Source organism: Oncorhynchus tshawytscha, linkage group LG05, assembly GCF_018296145.1.
Source record: "Oncorhynchus tshawytscha isolate Ot180627B linkage group LG05, Otsh_v2.0, whole genome shotgun sequence".
NCBI lineage: Eukaryota > Metazoa > Chordata > Actinopteri > Salmoniformes > Salmonidae > Oncorhynchus > Oncorhynchus tshawytscha.
In genome coordinates this window covers 50,397,907-50,416,181 of record NC_056433.1, presented here as the reverse complement: position 1 = coordinate 50,416,181, position 18,275 = coordinate 50,397,907, and the positions used below count along the sequence as shown (strand labels likewise).

At 48.7% G+C, this 18,275-nt stretch overlaps 1 protein-coding gene across 1 annotated transcript in view; it reads left to right on the top strand.

Annotated features, from left to right (window-relative positions):
- The window catches only part of LOC112250766 (ankyrin repeat domain-containing protein 13C), an 89,206-nt gene that overhangs the window by 64,356 nt on the left and 6,575 nt on the right, over positions 1 to 18,275 (top strand). Inside the window, exons 5-10 of the mRNA XM_024421177.2 lie at positions 499 to 544; positions 1,865 to 1,931; positions 7,449 to 7,593; positions 7,798 to 7,929; positions 8,278 to 8,439; positions 16,901 to 16,980. Of these exons, the coding sequence (XP_024276945.1) occupies positions 499 to 544; positions 1,865 to 1,931; positions 7,449 to 7,593; positions 7,798 to 7,929; positions 8,278 to 8,439; positions 16,901 to 16,980 (632 nt within the window). The remainder of the gene's footprint in view (positions 1 to 498; positions 545 to 1,864; positions 1,932 to 7,448; positions 7,594 to 7,797; positions 7,930 to 8,277; positions 8,440 to 16,900; positions 16,981 to 18,275) is intronic.

Below are 18,275 nucleotides of genomic sequence, written 5' to 3'. Positions count from 1 at the left end.
CGGCATGATGTTATTGAGGGTTCTCTGTGGGAATAAACATCTGGTGCTCTGGGCATAGGCCACAGCCAGGTTAACTGTGACTCCCCGAGGGGAGCGATAAGAGGAAGGAGATGAAAGGGATATAAGATCCGCTTGAGGCCTTGGAGCCTGTCGTGTGTTAGACAACGAGAATTCTTAACTGTAACTCTTGTGACGAAGCAGGCGTAGATGTCCCCGATAGTTTTTCTCCTGACTCCAGGGGATTATATCTCCTCAGAGATGCGCAATCATTCATATTACGTCACTGGAGGGGTTTTGTTTCCGGTCAGTAGTACCCTGGGATTAGGTGGGCCAGCTGTGTAATTTCAGAGCATTTGAACTACATATTGGATCCTAAACTCATTTGAGAAATTCTATGTTTGATACAGAGATGTTTATGTACTGCTCCTCCCGTTTACTCTCTCTGGTATATTTTGATTGCTAATCATATTGTAATTCTTCTTCTTTTTTTTTCTCCAGCTGGGAGACTTTTATCTTGAGCTTCACTGGGACTTTCAAAGTTGGGGTGAGTTTGCTCTGCATCTATACAGGTATACGATGAGTATATGATCAGGTCAACTCACTGCAACGGTTCAGTTTCTTTGCAATTTTTATCTACACAAAGTGCATTTAACCAGATTAAAGTTTACTTAGAAGTACCAGAATGGTTGGTGTTGTTACGCTGTGTGTGTGTGTGTGTGTGTGTGTGTGTGTGTGTGTGTGTGTGTGTGTGTGTGTGTGTGTGTGAGAGAGAGAGAGAGAGAGAGAGAGAGAGAGATGTGGTAGCATCTCTGAGAGCCCAATTATGTGGGTGTCAGTAAGGGCTCTCTGCCCGGCTGGTTGGGGACAGAGTGATACTGAGAGATTGTTTACAACACTGAGGTAATCCTCTGTAGGGAGTGGCCTCGCCTCCCCACACAGGCAGACCCTCCCCCTGGTGGTGGCTATACATCATTACAACGTCACACCACCAGCATTACTAAGGCCTATGAATGCCTACTTCAATTAAGCTTATCTTTTAGATCCATTGAACTTCTTACCGTTTCACTGAATTAATTAGAGAAGAAATGCTGTTACAAATGTCCCACATTTCTTTGGCTAAATGTCTAGTGTACTCCAGAGAGCATGCTAACAGTGTGTCAACATTTCCCAGTAAAGAAAGGGTTGCTGATTGTGTAAGTGTTAGTTTGGTAGTATTTGACAGGGGTTGTAGGGCCCCTGAGTGACAAGGGCTCAAATCCAAAGATTGTATTGGGAGATGCCTTTCTATTAGGACTGTTCGGGAGGGTGAAACGTTACAGAACGTTCACATAGAAATGTATAGTGCAGAGCAGATATAATAGGGAATTGTGCCAGCTCTATTCATTCCATTTCTATCTGCAATGTTCTGAACGTTTCACCTCCCAGAATACAACCCAAGTGTTATGCACTGCACACACATTGAGAGAAGCCAGGGCTCCACCAGCCCTATTCAATATGCTGGGGGTAGAACAGTCTCAAAACAGACACATTGTCCAGTCTGTACTAGATTTCCTATCAGAGAGGTGCACTGAGTGCACACATGGCATTCACGGGCTCTGTTCCAATATCCACACTAGCATACCGACATATACTGTACATTAGAATTTAGCAATATATTATAGCATGTTAGTGTGGTGATTGGAACATGGATGGTGCCCTCCAAGGGTTTGAATTGGCCTCATACCGTACTTACATATTCAACTGCAGAACCACATATTCTGTTGCTGGCATGGGCTCTGAAGCGGTTGGTGATTTTCATTATTAAGTGGAGTTTCAATGCCTTGGCCTATCGATTATCCCCATGTCTTTTCCCCCCATGTTGCAGTGCCTTTGCTCTCCCGAATCCTGCCCTCTGACGTGTGTAAGATCTACAAACAGGGCATCAACATCAGGTAAATCAAGTAATCCTTTTTAATAATCCCTTGTTTTCATGAAGTTGTAACAAGCGATAATTAGCGCGAAGCCGGTAAGGTGAGATCATTGTAAGAAATAAGCATGTCAGAGAGATAACCACACACGTAAGTATCAACACAGTATCACCGACGGACCCCTTGGCTATGCCTTGGACAGATCATTCTGTCTGGACTTTTCTCAGCTGTTACAGCCTATGTACAGCTTACACACACACACACAGGCACACCGTGCACCACTCTCTAGCATTCTTCTTGCCAATGTCCAGTCTCTTGACAACAAGGTTGATGAAATCCGAGCAAGGGTAGCATTCCAGAGGGACATCAGAGACTGTAACGTTCTATGCTTCACGGAAACATGGCTCACTGGAGAGACGCTATCCCAGGTGGTGCAGCCAACGGGTTTCTCCACGCATCGCGCCGACAGAAACAAACATCTTTCTGGTAAGAAGAGGGACGGGGGCGTATGCCTTATGACTAACATGACATGGTGTGATGAAAGAAACATACAGGAACTCAAATCCTTCTGTTCACCTGATTTAGAATTCCTCACAATCAAATGTAGACCGCATTATCTACCAAGAGAATTCTCTTCGATTATAATCACAGCCGTATATATCCCCCCCCCAAGCAGACACATCGATGGCTCTGAACGAACTTTATTTAACTCTCTGCAAACTGGAAACGATTTATCCGGAGGCTGCATTCATTGTAGCTGGGGATTTTAACAAGGCTAATCTGAAAACAAGACTCCCTAAATTTTATCAGCATATCGATTGCGCAACCAGGGGTGGAAAGACCTTGGATCATTGTTACTCTAACTTCCGCGACGCATATAAGGCCCTGCCCCGCCCCCTTTCGGAAAAGCTGACCACGACTCCATTTTGTTGATCCCTGCCTACAGACAGAAACTAAAACAAGAAGCTCCCACGCTGAGGTCTGTTCAACGCTGGTCTGACCAAGCTGACTCCACACTCCAAGACTGCTTCCATCACGTGGACTGGGAGATGTTTCGTATTGCGTCAGACAACAACATTGACGAATACGCTGATTCGGTGTGCGAGTTCATTAGAACGTGCGTTGAAGATGTCGTTCCCATAGCAACGATTAAAACATTCCCTAACCAGAAACCGTGGATTGATGGCAGCATTCGTGTGAAACTGAAAGCGCGAACCACTGCTTTTAATCAGGGCAAGGTGTCTGGTGACATGACTGAATACAAACAGTGCAGCTATTCCCTCCGCAAGGCTATTAAACAAGCTAAGCGTCAGTACAGAGACAAAGTAGAATCTCAATTCAACGGCTCAGACACAAGAGGCATGTGGCAGGGTCTACAGTCAATCACGGACTACAGGAAGAAATCCAGCCCAGTCACGGACCAGGATGTCTTGCTCCCAGGCAGACTAAATAACTTTTTTGCCCGCTTTGAGGACAATACAGTGCCACTGACACGGCCTGCAATGAAAACATGCGGTCTCTCCTTCACGGCAGCCGAGGTGAGTAAGACATTTAAACGTGTTAACCCTCGCAAGGCTGCAGGACCAGACGGCATCCCCAGCCGCGCCCTCAGAGCATGCGCAGACCAGCTGGCCGGTGTGTTTACAGACATATTCAATCAATCCCTATACCAGTCTGCTGTTCCCACATGCTTCAAGAGGGGCACCATTGTTCCTGTTCCCAAGAAAGCTAAGGTAACTGAGCTAAACGACTACCGCCCCGTAGCACTCACATCCGTCATCATGAAGTGCTTTGAGAGACTAGTCAAGGACCATATCACCTCCACCCTACCTGACACCCTAGACCCACTCCAATTTGCTTACCGCCCAAATAGGTCCACAGACGATGCAATCTCAACCACACTGCACACTGCCCTAACCCATCTGGACAAGAGGAATACCTATGTGAGAATGCTGTTCATCGACTACAGCTCGGCATTCAACACCATAGTACCCTCCAAGCTCGTCATCAAGCTCGAGACCCTGGGTCTCGACCCCGCCCTGTGCAACTGGGTACTGGACTTCCTGACGGGCCGCCCCCAGGTGGTGAGGGTAGGCAACAACATCTCCTCCCCGCTGATCCTCAACACTGGGGCCCCACAAGGGTGCGTTCTGAGCCCTCTCCTGTACTCCCTGTTCACCCACGACTGCGTGGCCACGCACGCCTCCAACTCAATCATCAAGTTTGCGGACGACACAACAGTGGTAGGCTTGATTACCAACAACGACGAGAAGGCCTACAGGGAGGAGGTGAGGGCCCTCGGAGTGTGGTGTCAGGAAAATAACCTCACACTCAACGTCAACAAAACTAAGGAGATGATTGTGGACTTCAGGAAACAGCAGAGGGAACACCCCCCTATCCACATTGATGGAACAGTAGTGGAGAGGGTAGCAAGTTTTAAGTTCCTCGGCATACACATCACAGACAAACTGAATTGGTCCACTCACACAGACAGCATCGTGAAGAAGGCGCATCAGCGCCTCTTCAACCTCAGGAGGCTGAAGAAATTCGGCTTGTCACCAAAAGCACTCACAAACTTCTACAGATGCACAATCGAGAGCATCCTGGCAGGCTGTATCACCGCCTGGTACGGCAACTGCTCCGCCCTCAACCGTAAGGCTCTCCAGAGGGTAGTGAGGTCTGCACAACGCATCACCGTGGGCAAACTACCTGCACTCCAGGACACCTACACCACCCGATGTTACAGGAAGGCCATAAAGATCATCAAGGACATCAACCACCCGAGCCACTGCCTGTTCACCCCGCTATCATCCAGAAGGTGAGGTCAGTACAGGTGCATCAAAGCTGGGACCGAGAGACTGAAAAACAGCTTCTATCTCAAGGCCATCAGACTGTTAAACAGCCACCACTAACATTGAGTGGCTGCTGCCAACACACTGACACTGACACTGACTCAACTCCAGCCACTTTAATAATGTGAATTGATGGGAAATGATGTAAATATATCACTAGCCACTTTAAACAATGCTACCTTATATAATGTTTACATACCCTACATTATTCATCTCATATGCATACGTATATACTGTACTCTATATCATCTACTGCATCCTTATGTAATACATGTATCACTAGCCACTTTAACTATGCCACTTTGTTTACATACTCATCTCATATGTATATACTGTACTCGATATCAGCTACTGTATCTTGCCTATGCTGCTCTGTACCATCACTCATTCATATATCCTTATGTACATATTCTTTATCCCCTTACACTGTGTATAAGACAGTAGTTTTGGAATTGTTAGTTAGAATACTTGTTGGTTATTACTGCATTGTCGGAACTAGAAGCACAAGCATTTCGCTACACTCGCATTAACATCTGCTAACCATGTGTATGTGATAAATAAAATTTGATTTGATTTGATTTGATTTTTTTTTACACATTATTGCTTGTTCTCCTCAGCTGAGTTGATACACTGATCATCACCAATCTTTAGTCCTGGTTGTGTGCCAGTCTGTTTCTGCCCCAACCATCTGGTTCAGAGTCTTGGCAGAGCAGAGATGCAGTCTTATTGGATGGGAAAAGTGTCAGGTACTGATGCTTGCCCTATTGACATGCCAACAACATTTACTAGACAGGCGCCTTTACGGAGTGATATCCACAGCCTTCCGTATTATACTGAAAAGGACAATGTGATATGGTAAAAACCCACGATAATAAAAGTCAATATGCCTCGACAAAGCCCTTTTTTGAAGCACTTTCAGGCTTTTAGGGCCCTTTTTCAGTTGATTAGAAAACCCTGGCTTTGAACACTACACCCTCTCCCAGCTTATGGGAAGCTGTAGTGCCAGCCCCAGCACGGCGGCTAACGGCAAGCTTGGTTAACTAGAGTGTGAAATCCGTTCTCGCACTGCTGTGACTGAGTAACACGGCATCTGTTTGCAGATCTATTACCTCTGCGCCCCTCTCCAAATAATTACACGTAGATAGAGAGAATCAGCACGTACTTTTGCCTTAACTTTATCCCCCTACCGGCTCCATTATAATTGAACCAGCGCCAAGTAGTCCCATCCAGTAACAAAACAAGATTCACTATTCACAGTTTGAATACACAGTGTGGTGAGAATTGCTTGTCTGAGTGCTAGAGGCATCACTACAGACCCGGGTTCGATCCCAGGCTGTATCACAACCGGCCCTGATCGGCGGTCACATAGGGCGGCGCACAATTGGCCCAGCGTTGTCCGTGTTAGGGGAGGGTTTGGCAGGAAAGGGCTTCACTTGGCTTATCGCGCTATAGCGACTCCTTGTGGCGGGCCGGGTACCTGCAGGCTGACCCTGGTCGTCAGTTGAACGTTGTTTCCGCCGACACATTGGTGTGGCTGGCTTGTGGGTTAAGCGGGCGGGTGTTAAGAAGTGTGGTTTGGCGGGTCATGTTTTGGAGGACGCATGACTCGACTTTCGCCTCCCGAGTCCGTTGGGGAGTTGCAGTGATGAGGCAAGAGGGTCAAATACAAACAGAAAAAAATAACAAGAACGAAAAACAATTTGCTTGTCTGGCTTTGATGTGCTAGCAGGCTGGTTAATGTATGTTGATCTGCTGAGTTTCAGTGTTCAGTGAGAAGCCAGGTTTAGGCTGTTTTGTTCTTCAAAGGGCCTGTATTTTACCCCACTCAGCAATGACACACACACACACAGACAAATGAAAGAGTTTTAAAGTGTTGCTAGGTTACCTGCCTCACAAATTGCCCCCCTCCTCCCCACCCCCTCTACCATGCTCTGACACTATCCAACACTGGAGATTCAGGGCAAATCATTCTCAGGCATATCAAACTGTGTGTGTGTGTGGTGGTGAGAAAGTGGTGAAGGGAGGGCGTAGGTTGTCATTTATTTACCAGGGTTGAAAGCTGTCTAATATACTTTCATAATGTCTGTTTGATATTCCTGAGGTGGGGAAAGAAACCGACCTAGGCATAACTTAATTTACATTCCAATGGTTGAAATTCTCAGCTCTGTCATACCTCTCACTCTCCACTTTGTGTCTATGTGCAGCCCATGAAGTAGTTCCGTTATATTCTTTGTTGTCACACCTCATTCCTCCACGACTCCAATGATCTAGCTTTTGTCGGAAAACATAGAAATGGGTTGTCGCCCACGGCAACTATTAACACAAAAGCTGTCTCCGAGCTTTTAGAGACCAAGTTTGAGTTCTTTAGTTTTATTGAAACAAGCTTTACTTTTACGCTTGTATGTTGCTTGGTAACAAGAACGTGTACTTATACTCCGTGTGTGTGTGTATCCCTCACTGTGTCTCTCTCTTTCTCCATTTCTCCTTGCTTCTTTCAGTCTTCTTTTGGTTTTTGATGGGTGTGGAGGGATTATGTAGATGTGATGAAGCAATTAGTGTAGACATGAACTAGAGGCAATAAGTGCTGTTTTAATGTGCTGTTGCTGATGCTATTGACATTATGTTGGCCCATGAAGTGGTTTGAATTTAAATTCTATCCCTCCTTCCCTTGCTTTCTGATTGGTCATAGACTGGACACCACCCTAATAGACTTCACAGATATGAAGTGCCAGCGTGGTGACCTTAGTTTCATCTTTAATGGCGACGCCATCCCCTCTGAGTCCTTTGCGGTGCTGGACAATGAACAGAAGGTGTACCAGCGGATACACCACGAGGTGAGACACATGCACACACAAACACACTTGCGCATACACCCACGCTCGCAGATGCACAAATACGCACGCACGCAAACATACCGTTGTGCATTTCTGCTTGCAGAAGTCGAGCTAGTGACGCTCGATGTCTCGTATTTTGCCTTTCAAAATGATCCCCGGTGTCTGTGAAGTGTGTGTTAGAGGGCTGTATTCCCTGTGTTGTAGGAGTCAGAGATGGAGACCGAGGAAGAGGTGGACATCCTTATGAGCAGCGATGTTTACTCTGCCACTCTCTCCACCAAGTCCATCACCTTCTCCAGAGCCCAGACCGGCTGGCTGTTCCGAGAGGACAAAACGGTTGGTTTTTATCTCTTTTGTCAAATACTACCTCTCCGTCTCTAAATGTGACCTTTGCTGATCAACAGTACGGCCTTGTTATTCCATGCAGTACAGGATGCCCATGTCCTTTTCACATTGACCGCGTTGTATCTCTCCACCACAAAGTTCAGGGGCAACAGAGTAACCAACACATAGTGCTCGTGTTTGATAAGCCTCCTGGGAGAGCCACAGGTGTTCACCTGAGGGGAGAGTTCATGTGTGTGTGTGTGGGGGGGGGGGTATTGCTGTCTGTCTCGGTCCTTTGAGGTGTATTGAAGGGAAATTGGTGACTCAGGGGTTTTATTTTCTTGTCCTTTGTGGCTCCAGGAGCGCGTGGGAAATTTCCTGGCGGATTTCTACTCGGTGAACGGGCTGGTGCTGGAGTCACGGAAGCGTCGGGAGCACCTGAGCGAGGAGGACATCCTAAGAAACAAGGCCATCATGGAGAGCCTGAGCAAAGGAGGGAACCTCATTGAGCAGAACTACGAGGTGAGCTCTGCTGTTGATGTCCTCTGGCTGCAGAGGACGGGAATATGGCCACAATGTAAACATGCACCCAACTCTTAACCATATTTTCATATCCAGAATGTTCTGCTGGGGCCTACTGGTATGATGTCACCTGTTGCGGTTGTGAGCTGGCTGCTATGTGTTAAGTGAAGATACTGTTTGCTTGTACCTGCAGCCTAAGTGCGAGTCCAGTCCGGAAACTCTCCTCTCCTGCTAGACCCTCGGGGTACGCCCTCTGACCTCACTGCTTGCCACTCTCCTATCACCATCCTATGGGATCTCCTCTCACCTCCAGTCACTCCTACCAAAACATGTCAATGCTACATGGACCACGAGAGCGTCATATTTTTCCCCTTAGCATCGGGCTCTTTTGATGTGAAACACGTCTGCATGGTTTATTTGGAAATACTTCAATTGGACTCCACACCCCTCTTGGGTTTCTTTGTAGTTCTATATGGACATACCGTCTGTCGGAATGAAAACCGCCCTCCTGATCCTCGTCTGTGGCATTCCGACCCCTTTCCTCCACCTTTGTGCATATATACCAGGCACAACACCCCCCTCTAGTGATGGAAGCTCACAGCTGAACTTTACACACAGTAACAGTGCTTTCCCTCTCTTTCGGCCTCTAGCTCGTTCGAGGGTTTGCTTTGGGAGCCCCTGTCTATGCACTGTGCATAAAGCTGCCACACAGGGAAGTCACTGCCTCACAATGCTCAATAGATGCTTTTTAACAGCTCTGTTGTTTTCGTTAGTCCTGTCCTGTCAGGAACTGGGTTTTGTGTTGTCGATGTGTCCTATGGTATTTACTTCTTGTGGTATTGTTGTCCTTGTACTGTGACGGTAAATGCTTTTAAGCATTTTTCATCTGTTGCCCAAAGTTTATTTTTTACTGTGCATTTAACCGGTATTAAAACCTGTGAGCATATAGGTCAAGGTCAGGTCAGCACAGTATTGAACGGGAAAAACTGCTTACTTCAGTCCGCTGTGCATCCATCCATCCATGTTTGTATAAGTGCTTCCCTGCTCAGTGTAAACTGTTTCGCAGAAGTAGGTTGAGGGGAAAAATAACATTCCAAGTTCGTCCCAGCACTGACGTCCCCCTCTGTTTACTCCCGGCGGCGGTGGCATAGCAGAGCGGGTCAGCACGGCGCCTGGGGACACAGATAGCAGGGGGTTTAAAGCAGGGCTCTGTACTATTGATTGGGTGGATGAAGGCTAAAACCCCTGGTGCCACGGAGCGACGGGTGGCACTGGCCGACAGACGGACTGGCATACCAGGAGATCACTGACTGGAGGCTGTGTGTACTCTGCCCCCGCCACAACAACGGCGGCGGCGGCGGCAAATGCATCAAAACAGCCTCAGGGTCACATAGGGATAATAACATTGTCCGGTTTGAAGTAAAGGGAACCCTACGTTTGAATGATGAGATACTGACGGTATCATCTGGTGCCAGTTCCGTCTTTCTTCTCTTGAAGTAGGCCATAGGTACTGTTAGAGTTGCGTAAATTCGAATCTGGTATCAGGATAAATATAACAATGAGTCACCAATTGTATACTATGTATTTTTTATTAGCTAAGTAATAAATGGCAAATGCAACTTTCGTATATACGGGCTCACTGTAATGCCACGCAGGGCAGAACAGAGAACTGACAAGATGTATGTAATCAATATTCTTTATACTGTGATGGACGTAGTTCCAACCCGTCTGTTGGCCTATCACAGTAGAGGCTGGGCGTGGTTTAAACTTGCCCAGCCTATTGCAGGCGCTCAGGCGGGTCCCCGCCTCTTGGCGCTTCTTGGAGTTCTCCCTCCGTCGATGTATAGATCCTTACTGTTCTGGTATCGCAGCCTAGTTAGAACAATTGCTCAGTTCCTGCTATTGTGTTGTTCAGTATTTTTCCATCTCAGTTAAACCTCGTGATGACCACCCCTCCCTATGCCTGCTTAACCACAACTTTGTAAGATACAGCAAGTCACACCATGTGCTCAATATTGTCACATACAAACACAAGGACAAAGCATCTGCTGGGCTGTTATCTACAGTTTTGCAACATGCAGGTCACACCATGTTACTCAGTTCTTGTCACACACACACAAACAGGCAAGTAGATGTAGCAAGCAGTTGTTTACTCTCATGATTATGCTCAAGTGCACAAATGCAGATACTTCACACAGCCAACATCAGATAATATTTAATCATATATATATAAATATATGGTACTGGCTATAATGTAAAACACAGGATCCCACAGAACATTATAGTGGATGCTTCTCAATCCACGTTTCAGAAAACACAGCCATTCATAGTGACGGGTCAATTAGAGAGAGTTCAGTATTGGTGTGGGTGTGCTTGTGTTTTTGTGCATACGTGCGTATTTGTGGACGTGCGTCGGTTGGTATCCTCGATGTTGCCAAGTCTTCAGTGTTGGCAGTAGCCTACTGTTGAGGAGCCAGTTGTCCTGGCCAATGTGAGGTAGTAAGCCTGTGTGGTGGGTCATTCGCTAGCAACGTGCAAAATCCACTTGTCACTTAATAAATCTGGCTGGATTGATTGCTTTCATTTGACTCCTGTGACTCTTTCATACTCTTGCTTGTGCCTGTAGTGTTTTTCCCCCCCATTAATATTTGTAATGACCTGTCAAACACGCCGGTAATGGCTTTAATGGGCTCAATGGAAAAGACTGTCTTTCCGTTGAATCTGGAAGAAAGTTAAAAGCTTTGTTGGGAATTTAACACACCGTCTCGACACCTACATCACAAGAAAGAGAAGGAATTTTAAAAAGTAACCATTTAATGCAGTTGAAATGTTTACAAAATCAGATGCGCTGAAAAATGAAAGCAACTTTCGAAATTGAACACGGATTACAATCACATTATTGTTTGATCTCGCAAACAATGTAAAGTATCTTTAGATAGGTGTAATCTAGAGCCAAGCGTTTTGATTTTTAATCCGAGGGTATCCCGTTGTTGACACCCTAGTTGCAAGAGAACGTGAAAACATCAGTCATTAATGAAGCAGTGTAGGCAATGCAGAGGTGCGTTCAGTTCAATGACACGTTTCCCCAAAATGTTCTTGTACATTCTTGAACAGACTTTGAGGCATGTTTGCTTCCGTTTGGTGGGCGTGGCGAGGTGTGGCTTGAAGCAATAAGTGACGTTTTTAAAGGGAAGTGACCATGCTGACAGCTTTCCCCAACCCACAACCAATCCACCTTGTTTTTCAACTGGTCGTTCAGCACAGCATCATTTCCGTTCAATTCAACGTTACATAATGTAAAAACTTACAGAATGCAGCCTTGGTGAGTGCAGGTAGGGTAGACAGCCCTGGTGAGTGCAGGTAGGGTAGACAGCCCTGGTGAGTGCAGGTGGGGTAGACAGCCCTGGTGAGTGCAGGTGGGGTAGACAGCCCTGGTGAGTGCAGGTGGGGTAGACAGCCCTGGTGAGTGCAGGTGGGGTAGACAGCCCTGGTGAGTGCAGGTAGGGTAGTGCAGGTGGGGTAGACAGCCCTGGTGAGTGCAGGTAGGGTAGCCCCTGGTGAGTGCAGGTGGGGTAGACAGCCCTGGTGAGTGCAGGTGGGGTAGACAGCCCTGGAGTGCAGTGCAGGTGGTGCAGGTAGGGTACAGCCCTGGTGAGTGCAGGTAGGGTAGACAGCCCTGGTGAGTGCAGGTAGGGTAGACAGCCCTGGTGAGTGCAGGTAGGGGTAGACAGCCCTGGTGAGTGCAGGTAGGGTAGACAGCCCTGGTGAGTGCAGGTAGGGTAGACAGCCCTGGTGAGTGCAGGTGGGGTAGACAGCCCTGGTGAGTGCAGGTAGGGGTGAGACAGCCCTGGTGAGTGCAGGTGGGGTAGACAGCCCTGGTGAGTGCAGGTAGGGTAGACAGCCCTGGTGAGTGCAGGTGGGGGTGGGGTAGACAGCCCTGGTGAGTGCAGGTAGGGTAGACAGCCTGGTGAGTGCAGGTAGGGTAGACAGCCCTGGTGAGTGCAGGTAGGGTAGTGGTGAGTGCAGGTAGGGTAGACAGCCCTGGTGAGTGCAGGTAGGGTAGACAGCCCTGGTGAGTGCAGGTAGGGTAGATAGCCCTGGTGAGTGCAGGTGGGGTAGACAGCCCTGGTGAGTGCAGGTAGGGTAGACAGCCTGGTGCAGTGCAGGTGGTGAGTGCAGGTAGGGTAGACAGAGCTGGTGAGTGCAGGTAGGGTAGACAGCCCTGGTGAGTGCAGGTAGGGTAGACAGAGCTGGTGAGTGCAGGTAGGGTAGACAGAGCAGGTGAGTGCCAGAGCTGGTGAGTGCAGGTAGGGTAGACAGAGCTGGTGAGTGCAGGTGGGGTAGACAGCCCTGGTGAGTGCAGGTAGGGTAGACAGAGCTGGTGAGTGCAGGTAGGGTAGACAGCCCTGGTGAGTGCAGGTAGGGTAGACAGAGCTGGTGAGTGCAGGTGGGGAGTGACAGCCCTGGTGAGTGCAGGTAGGGTAGACAGCCTGGTGAGTGCAGGTAGGGTAGACAGAGCTGGTGAGGCAGCAGGTAGGGGTAGACAGAGCTGGTGAGTGCAGGTGGGGTAGACAGCCCTGGTGAGTGCAGGTAGGGTAGACAGCCCTGGTGAGTGCAGGTAGGGTAGACAGAGCAGGTGAGGGCAGGTAGGGTAGACAGAGCTGGTGAGTGCAGGTGGGTGACAGCCCTGGTGAGTGCAGGTGGGGTAGACAGACCTGGTGAGTGCAGGTAGAGTAGACAGAGCTGGTGAGTGCAGGTAGGGTAGACAGCCCTGGTGAGTGCAGGTAGGGTAGACAGCCCTGGTGAGTGCAGGTAGGGTAGACAGCCCTGGTGAGTGCAGGTAGGGTAGACAGCCCTGGTGAGTGCAGGTGGGGTAGACAGCCCTGGTGAGTGCAGGTAGGGTAGACAGCCCTGGTGAGTGCAGGTGGGGTAGACAGCCCTGGTGAGTGCAGGTAGGGTAGACAGCCCTGGTGAGTGCAGGTGGGGTCGACAGCCCTGGTGAGTGCAGGTAGGGTAGACAGAGCTGGTGAGTGCAGGTAGGGTAGACAGAGCTGGTGAGTGCAGGTAGGGTAGACAGCCCTGGTGAGTGCAGGTAGGGTAGACAGAGCAGGTGAGTGCAGGTAGGGTAGATAGAGCAGGTGAGTGCAGGTAGGGTAGACAGAGCTGGTGAGTGCAGGTAGGGTAGACAGACCTGGTGAGTGCAGGTGGGATAGACAGCCCTGGGGAGTGCAGGTAGGGTAGACAGAGCTGGTGAGTGCAGGTAGGGTAGACAGCCCTGGTGAGTGCAGGTAGGGTAGACAGAGCTGGTGAGTGCAGGTGGGGTAGACAGCCCTGGTGAGTGCAGGTAGGGTAGACAGAGCTGGTGAGTGCAGGTAGGGTAGACAGCCCTGGTGAGTGCAGGTAGGGTAGACAGAGCTGGTGAGTGCAGGTGGGGTAGACAGCCCTGGTGAGTGCAGGTAGGGTAGACAGAGCAGGTGAGTGCAGGTAGGGTAGACAGAGCTGGTGAGTGCAGGTAGGGTAGACAGCCCTGGTGAGTGCAGGTAGGGTAGACAGAGCAGGTGAGTGCAGGTAGGGTAGACAGACCTGGTGAGTGCAGGTGGGGTAGACAGACCTGGTGAGTGCAGGTAGAGTAGACAGAGCTGGTGAGTGCAGGTAGGGTAGACAGCCCTGGTGAGTGCAGGTAGGGTAGACAGAGCTGGTGAGTGCAGGTGGGGTAGACAGCCCTGGTGAGTGCAGGTAGGGTAGACAGAGCAGGTGAGTGCAGGTAGGGTAGACAGAGCTGGTGAGTGCAGGTAGGGTAGACAGCCCTGGTGAGTGCAGGTAGGGTAGACAAAGCAGGTGAGTGCAGGTAGGGTAGATAGAGCAGGTGAGTGCAGGTAGGGTAGACAGAGCTGGTGAGTGCAGGTAGGGTAGGTAGCGCAGGTGAGTGCAGGTAGGGTAGATAGAGCAGGTGAGTGCAGGTAGGGTAGAAAGCCCTGGTGAGTGCAGGTAGGGTCGACAGAGCTGGTGAGTGCAGGTAGGGTAGACAGCCCTGGTGAGTGCAGGTAGGGTAGACAGAGCAGGTGAGTGCAGGTAGGATAGACAGAGCTGGTGAGTGCAGGTAGGGTAGACAGCTCTGGTGAGTGCAGGTAGGGTAGACAGAGCTGGTGAGTGCACGTAGGGTAGATAGAGCAGGTGAGTGCAGGTAGGGTAGACAGCCCTGGTGAGTGCAGGTAGGGTAGACAGAGCTGGTGAGTGCAGGTAGGGTAGACAGAGCAGGTGAGTGCAGGTAGGGTAGACAGAGCTGGTGAGTGCAGGTAGGGTAGGTAGCACAGGTGAGTGCAGGTAGGGTAGATAGAGCAGGTGAGTGCAGGTAGGGTAGACAGCCCTTGTGAGTGCAGGTAGGGTTGACAGAGCTGGTGAGTGCAGGTAGGGTAGACAGAGCAGGTGAGTGCAGGTAGGGTAGACAGAGCAGGTGAGTGCAGGTAGGGTAGACAGAGCAGGTGAGTGCCGGTAGGGTAGACAGAGCAGGTGAGTGCAGGTAGGGTAGATAGAGTAGGTAGGGTAGACAGAGCTGGTGACTGCAGGTAGGGTAGACAGAGCTGGTGAGTGCAGGTGGGGTAGACAGCCCTGGTGAGTGCAGGTAGGGTGGACAGAGCAGGTGAGTGCAGGTAGGGTAGACGGAGCAGGTGAGTGCAGGTAGGGTAGACAGAGCAGGTGAGTGCAGGTAGGGTAGACAGAGCTGGTGAGTGCAGGTAGGGTAGACAGAGCTGGTGAGTGCAGGTAGGGTTACAGCCCTGGTGAGTGCAGGTAGGGTAGACAGAGCAGGTGAGTGCAGGTAGGGTAGACAGAGCTGGTGAGTGCAGGTAGGGTAGACAGCCCTGGTGAGTGCAGGTAGGGTAGACAGCCCTGGTGAGTGCAGGTAGGGTAGACAGAGCTGGTGAGTGCAGGTGGGGTAGACAGCCCTGGTGAGTGCAGGTAGGGTAGACAGCCCTGGTGAGTGCAGGTAGGGTAGACAGAGCTGGTGAGTGCAGGTAGGGTAGACAGAGCAGGTGAGTGCAGGTAGGGCAGACAATTTCGATGGCCGTTGCTACTTTGATGTCCAGAGAGATGATAACCTAAGGTCAAGGTGCTGGTAACGAGGCACGTATCGAGAATTATCGACTGAGTCTGTGCTTTATTGAAATTACCCCTTTTCATTCATGCAGTTTGTGTGCAGCTGTAAAATCATCAAGTTGGTTTTACCACTGACAGTGTGTTGTTCATGTGGTCAATCCCGCTCTCAGCATTAGTGATGTATTTGGGCCCTCTAGTGAGTTTTGAGAATGACACAAATATTAATTTTCACAAAGTCTGCTGCCTAAGTTTGTATGATGGCAATTTGCATATACTCCAGAATGTTATGAAGGGTGATCAGATTAATTGCAAAGTCCCTCTTTGCCACAAAAGGACCAGCTGACATCATGTCAGTGATTCTCTCGTTAACACAGGTGTGAGTGTTGACGAGGACAAGGCTGGAGATCACTCTGTCATGCTGATTGAGTTTGAATAACAGACTGGAAGCTTCAAAAGGAGGGTGGTGCTTGGAATCATTGTTCTTCCTCTGTCAACCATGGTTACCTGCAAGAAAACACTGGCCGTCATCATTGCTTTGCAAAAAAAGGGCTTCACAGGCAACTTCTCCCAACCATCCAGGAACAGTTTGGTGACGAACAATGCCTTTTCCAGCATGATGGAGAACCTTTCCATAAGGCAAAAGTGATAACTAAGTGGCTCAGGGAACAAAACATCAATATTTTGGGTCTATGGCCAGGAAACTCCCCAGGCCTTAATCCCATTGAGAACTTGTGGTCAATCCTCAAGAGGCGGGTGGACAAACAAAACCCCACAAATTCTGACAAACTCCAAGCATTGATTATGCAAGAATGGGCTGCCGTCAGTCAGGATGTGGCCCAGAAGTAAATTGACAGCATGCCAGGGCGGATTGCAGAGGTCTTGAAAGAGAAGGGTCAACACTGCAAATATTGACTCTTTGCATCAACTTCATGTAATTGTCAATAAAAGCCTTTGACACTTATGAAATGCTTGTAATTATACTTTAGTATTCCATAGTAACATCTGACAAAAATGTCTAAAGACACTGAAGCAGAAAACTTTGTGGAAATTAATATTTGTGTCATTCTCAAAACTTTTGGCCACGACTGTAGGCAAAATCTTACAAACAACTCAGCAAAAAAATAAAGCCACTTTGAGAAGCTCATTCAAAAAAATCTATATTGAAGTGATTAGCTTGGGATTTTTATGCTTTTCGTGTGCTGTTGGTTATGTCTGAATGTGTTTTTGTTTTTCTTTGTAGTCTATGACTTTGTTTATGAGATTTGTGTACTTTGTGCTCAGTTTGATGTCGGACTTTGCTCGGTGTAGATCTCTATTGCCAGGTGTCTGTTCTTGCCACTCATATGTATGTCCACTCTCTCTTTAGCCTGTGAGGCGACAGTCATTAACTGCCCCTTCACCCAACAATATCTCCTGGGAGGAATACATCAACGCAGAAAACGGAAAGTAAGTGTGACCATCACCTTCTCACAAGTACACTTCTTACACGCTTCCTTTCCCTCTTCCTCATTGTTAGTCCCAAATGTCTACATACAGGGTTAAATCGAATCAAATCCAATGTTATTTGTCACACGCTTCGTAAACAACAGGTGTAGACAAACAGTGAAATGCACACTTAAAGGTCCAACAGTGCAGAGTTACAAATGTGACATAGTGACACAGGGAATAAATACACAGTGAATAACAATAAAGAGTCAAAACAACATGGGTATAGACAGGGAGGGGGAAAGCCAGTATGAGGGTTAGCGCTCAGGCTAGAATGAACCGCGGCTGGTGTGTGGGAGCGAAAATATCTGTAGTGTTCGGAAAAAGTACTCAACGCACTTAAAACCATGAAGAGGAAAACCCCAAGGGGGCCCGAGATGCAGAAGTAATACCATTAATTGAATCCACGCTCGAAAGAAGTGCAAGGTGCTATATAAAAACAAGGAACGGAGTCCTTATGCCTTCATCAGTGCTGTACAAACAAATTAAGAAGACACCTACTTAAGAAGTGGGCATAGTTCATTAGAGACTGGCGAATCAGGGGTCAATGCATGTGAACAAGGAAGATATATTATGAGGTAATTGAGGTACCTATGTACATATAGGAAGGGGGAAAGTGACTAGGTAACAGAATAGATAAGACAGTAGCAGCAGCAGCATATGTGGTGACTGTGAAAGAGTGTGTGTGTGTGTGTGGCGTCAGTATGCGCGTGTTATGTGTGTGTGGGCGTATACAGTGTGTGTGTGTGTGTATGTGTGAGTTGGGTTGTTAGTGTAAGTAGCACTGCTTGCTGTGCGGTAGCAGGAAGAACAGTTTATGGCTTGGGTGGCTGGAGTCTGTGAAAATGTTTTGGGCCTTCCTCTGACACAGCCTGGTATAGAGGTCCTAGATGGCAGGGAGCTCGGCCCCAGTGATGTATTGGGCCGTACTCACCACCCTCTGTGGCGCCTTGCGATCAGGTGCCTTGTAGTTGCCGTACCAAGCTGTGAAAAGTTTTGAGAATCTGAGGCCTATGCCAAATCTTTTCAGCCTCCTGAGGGGGAAGAGGCACTGTCATCCCCTCTTCACAACTGTGTGGGTGTGCGTAGACCATGTTAATTCCTTAGTGATGTGGACACCGAGGAACTTGAAGCTCTCAACCCACTCCACTACAGCCAGCCCCATCGATGTAGATCGGGGTGTGCTCACCCCTCCGTTTCCTGTAGTCCACGAACAGCTCCTTTATCTTGCTGACGTTCAGGGAAGGTTGTTGTCC